At 33.3% G+C, this 5,233-nt stretch overlaps 1 protein-coding gene across 1 annotated transcript; it reads left to right on the forward strand.

Moving 5' to 3' along the window:
- The first annotated feature begins 561 nt into the window (after positions 1-561).
- On the forward strand, positions 562-4,577 carry LOC133332751 (uncharacterized). The gene is made up of 8 exons (XM_061541128.1): positions 562-880; positions 986-1,924; positions 1,994-2,200; positions 2,261-2,402; positions 2,486-2,695; positions 3,189-3,393; positions 3,459-3,534; positions 3,600-4,577. The coding sequence occupies exons 1-8, from the start codon at positions 632-634 to the stop codon at positions 4,575-4,577; spliced, it is 3,006 nt and encodes a 1,001-aa protein (XP_061397112.1). The 5' UTR covers positions 562-631.
- Positions 4,578-5,233: the final 656 nt, after the last annotated feature.

The raw sequence follows: 5,233 nt of genomic DNA on the forward strand, positions 1-5,233 counted from the left end.
TTTATCACTATTTACGTAAAAAATTACAATGTATTTTACGAAGAAAAAACTTGAACTAATAAAACCCTTTTTTTTGTAAAACACAAACAAAGCATCGGATTTTATGAGTAATTAAACAATTAATAAAAAAATAAATTTTTACGACTTCTTCGAATCGGGTACAAAACCTCAAAAAATTTACTTATTTTGCTATACTACACATATTGGTTCCATTAAATTTTATTTACAAGGAAATATTTATGTTTTTCTACAAACAGTTTTTTTAATTTTAAGAAGTATGTCCTAATGTTATGAAATTATTAAAAAATACCAAAGTTATTTTTTTTCTAATATCATCACAATTCTTAATTTAATACACAATTAATACAAAATTAATTTCATACACATCACAATGGCTTAATATTCAAATAAATATACCGCCAACATTCCCACCAGAGCCACGTTACATTACGCACTAATTACAACAGCTTCATACAAACAGTGTTAACCATTCCGTGTGAATTGATTGGAAATAAGTGAAAGAAGAAGCTGGAATTTTTGCAAAAAAATCTATATTTTTTATTGAAGAAATTTTTATTTTATCGAATATTTTTTAAAGTCTAAATGAATTAGCCTGATTTTGTGGACCATCATGAATCGCCAATTGGTGGAAAACATTTTGGGCGTTATAAAGACATCAACCGACAAGGCAGTCATTGTTAAGGGCCTTACGAAATTACGAACAGATGTCGTAAAAGATAAAAATGGTATTATATTGTTTCGGGAGGCAGGAGGTGTACCTCCCATGGTTAGATTCCTTAGCAAACCCCATGAAAAGATATTGGAAGTGGCCTTGTCTATAATGGGTAATTGTTGCACGGATGAACAAAGTTGCAAAGAGGTAAGTACACAGTGGTTGCTTGGTAGCAACAACAACAACAAAGAGAGAGGGGAAGGAGGCAAGAGAGAGACAATGAACTATAATTTCTTTTTCCTTATTTTACAGGCATTGGAAAATAAAATTGCTATACCCTTGGCTACGATTTTGAAATCCATACCCAATCCCGTGATACAATGTAGGGCTTGTCGCCTTTTGGGTAATTTGGCCAAAGTGGATACCAATCAATTACTGTCTACGCATTGTCCTGCAATTGCCCAAGCTTTGTGTCGCATCATTGAGGATACCTCGGATGTACAAACACGTATGATGGCTTTTCGTTCCTGTCGCTTCCTTTTGGCAAATCCTCAATTTCTAAAACATTTCCTTCAATCATCCGGATTCACTATCCTCCTGCGCATACTGACAGCGATTATGAAAAATGAATCGAACACAGAATCGGAGGAAAAATTGCTTTGCGATGCTCAGGTTCCACTGAAGGTGGGCCTTAAACGCAATCAACATCGTGAAAAATATTTCGAAGAAGTGGCTCGCAATTTGGAAGGTGTTCGCAGCGACATTTTTGATCATGAGGTGTTGAAAAATTCCACACGCAATTCAAATGCCTACATTATACCTCAGGAACAGGCAGCACTCGATTTGGTTTGTGAAATTTTGAAATGTCTTTTGGTGATATCGGAACTGCAAATCAATTCCTTGGTTTGGGAATCATTAAATCGCGCTCATTGCACCCTTGCGCCCATTGTTCATTTTATTACCGATGAAAAGAAAAGTAAACATCGTAGTGCCGCCCTTAAGATACTCTCAAATTTGTCCAAGAATCAAGGAGCATTTTATATTTTAAGTTCGGCCGATGCTATTTTGGCAGCCTGTGAAGTACTGGTGGCCGATGAAGATCTCAGTGAAAGTGAACGTAGGCACTGTATTCACATAATAAGTATTTTATCCACCGATGCCTGTAATCGTTCCAAGATTAGGCGTTCAGGGGCTCTTAGGAAATTTATTGTAATGATCAAGGATACTGTGTCACCGGCAGAAAAGGCTTCTGTAAGTTAGCAATATATTAAATCCAATTCTGATGATTTTTTTTATTAATTTGTCTTTTATATTTTCCAGATTTTAAATGTCCTAATTAACTTCCAATACGACAACATGAGCATGGATTTAATGTTACGCGAAGGTTTGGTCTTGGTTCTTGTCAAAGAGCTTAATATGTATATGGTCAGCGATGAAGATTATTACAAAAAGAAGCGTGAAGAAAAACTACAATCGGAAAGCAAAAAGAGAAAACTACCAGAACTTATAAAGGAATCGAAATGCAAGGTAATCCTGAAGTCCCAAGGACAGATAACTTATAATAATGGAATTTCTTCTTATTTCCAGTTTGCCAAAGTACGAGAAGAAAATTATTTGGATAGTGATTCTCCGAGTAGTTCACCTAGATCGTACAATATGCCATCAAGTCCTTGTAGTTCGCGCAGCATGTCACCCGTGGGTGGTGGCCATATGTATCAACCAAATAATGGTATGGATAATTTTTAATTTTCATTTGTGTTTTACATAGATTTTCCGTTAAACAAATATTTCTGTTTTTCTTTTAATTTAAAGCTGATTCCGATGAAGAATCCTATTCACCTGTCTGCAGTGATGAAGAAGACGATGAAGAAGAAACTGAAGCAAGAGATATTTCCAGCCATCTCTATAATAACCCCAATGCAAATAGTAATGATCACACTATAATTATGAATCTATTAGATTTGGCAGCTCGTTCCGAAGAAGACAGTATTTTAATCGAGGATGAAGAGGAAGTTAGTCAAGGTGAGAACAAATTAAGTTTAATCTCAGTAGTGTTGGCGGGTTATTTGGGATACCATTTGTATTTTGTTTTTGCAAAATAGTAAGGCTGAATACCAGTTTGTTGTTTTTATAAAAACAACTATTTATTAGTGGGGAAAAGTATGACATAGTTCAGCATTGGATAAGACAGGGAACCTCGAAATAATATTCTCAACAAATTAGTGGAATTCAGAGGAAATTCTTTCAAAAATTCGTGGTTTTCAGAGGCCTTGAAAAATATTATTTCAAAAGTTCGTGGTTTTCAGAGGCTTAGAAGAAATATTCTAAAAAAATGTATGGTTTTCAGAGGCCTTGAAAAACTATTCTTTAAACAAATTGTATTTTTCAGATGACATGAATAGTATTCTTTAAAAAAAATTGTGGTTTTCAGATGCATTGAAAAAATATTCTTTAAAAAATCCACAACTTTGGTAGCACTTGAAATAAATTATTCATTTATTTTATTTCTTTTCAGATGTACCTGCCATTAAATTGCCTCAATTGGGTCACTTACCCCACAACACCATTGATGTGATTGATAATTTACTATTCCGGGTAACTTGTTTGGTAAAGAAAAGCCTTGATCTGGGCAAACCTGAAACCATGAATACTCTTATAAAGGCCATAAATATGTTTGGTCTCAATACTGATTTTGCAGGAACGCTGACGAATATATTATTGTTAGTTTTAATATTTTTTATTATTGATAAAATTATGTATTAATTCTAATCTTTCGATTTTATAGGGAAAGTCAATTTTTCGGAAATGTCATAAAACAGGGAATATCTCATCAGCTTTATCAATTGACAAAAGTAAAGGAGGTAAGATTTGGAATAATTATTTTTTTATGAAATACAAATTTAAAATATTGTTCTATTTTTTTTAGACAAGCAAAGATGGCTTTGGCTTCTTAGAAACATTAACCTCTGTCAGCGAGTGTAATTATGGTAAAGAGGAATTGGCACGTCTCTTGCGCAGTGATGATGTATTATCACAAAAACGGGCTGCCATTACCGTTGGCTATTTAATACGCAGCAAACCATTGTTATATCAATTCCTTAACGATGGCAATGCCCTAACATTGCTATTGGGTATTATATTAAGCTCTAAGGAAGATGAATTTACTGCCGAGGCAGTGGATGCCCTTACATGCATGTCACGCTACACCTTGGGTATTCATGTGCCACAATTAGATATGGAAAAACGTTTAGATGAATATGAGGAGTTTGTGGAGAATGCCGGACAATCTCTGCAGGAAGAGGACTGTGATATGCGTTTTGTAGTACATGCCCCCAACAATAGCAAGGAACCAGACAATGCCCCCAACAACATTGCAGATGACAATGACACAGAAAAAATCACTGCCGTCGCTTTTAGTAAGGCCATGTTGTGTTCGATCAGTGAAGTTTTCAATACCATGTTAAACAGTGATTTCCGCGAGGGTAAAGAGGGTGAAATCCATTTACGCAACTATTCAGTAAGCGGTCTACGTTACTTCCTCAATCTAATTGTAAGGCAATCGCGCAAACAAAAATACAATATACCACCAGCCAATCAATATTATGCCCTCTTGGAGGCATTTGAAATGTCACGCATCTATATTATACCCGAAATGGAACAATTTGTATTGGAGCTGTTGATTGCACTGCTCGACGAAACCAATTGTTTAAATGTCCTGGAATGGTCAATGAAAAACTATCACGTCGAATTAACTGAAATGGCTATTAATTATTATTTGTGTTCAACATTAAGTACTGAAGCTAAGGTTAATCTTTTTAGAACTGCTGATTATTCGACATACTCGACAGAATGGTTTCAAATGATTATGGAAGCTATTTTGGCTAGATGTCGTAATGGTTTTTAATATCTAATGCATATATTTTCTATCTCTCAAGCTTATTCTATATATCTCTTACTCTCTCGCTATCAAGTTTATTTTTTAATATTGTTAAAATTTAATGTGTGATAATTATAATTAAATATTAGAGTATATTTAGAAATTAGTAGAAATACTGTTAGATGTTTAAGAAAATGAGTGAAAACAAAAACAAAACAATTATTTAAAATAAATGTTTGTAAACATGTTCATGCAAAAAATTATGAATGGATTGCTGAAATATCGGGAGAAGAGTTTTCCGAAATTTATGAGTATGAAGTTTGAAGAAGTACTCTTACATAAAAATATAAAAACATTGAATATGCTTTCGACCCTTATTTCAGATCACCCATTTTAATTTTTATATTATATATATTTTGTTTTTTTATTCGTAATTTTTAATTATATTTTTTTTTAAATAATTTCATACTTTAACGTTTTGTTAACACTGTATTTTATTTTAATATATCGTATAATTTTTCATTCATTCTTTTTTCTACAAATAGTTCAATCCCTGCCGGCATTTATCCCAATATTTTTTGTTTACACATATACTAGATGTGTGTATGGTTGTACTAAATTTATACACATACATACACACATCTATTCATATGAGAAGAGCGTTTTGAAAATTTGGTAGCATT

The sequence above is a fragment of the Musca vetustissima genome, unplaced genomic scaffold, assembly GCF_032173495.1.
Source record: "Musca vetustissima isolate MV318-11 ecotype Yass unplaced genomic scaffold, APGP_CSIRO_Mvet_v1 utg26577, whole genome shotgun sequence".
Taxonomy (NCBI): Eukaryota; Metazoa; Arthropoda; class Insecta; order Diptera; family Muscidae; genus Musca; species Musca vetustissima.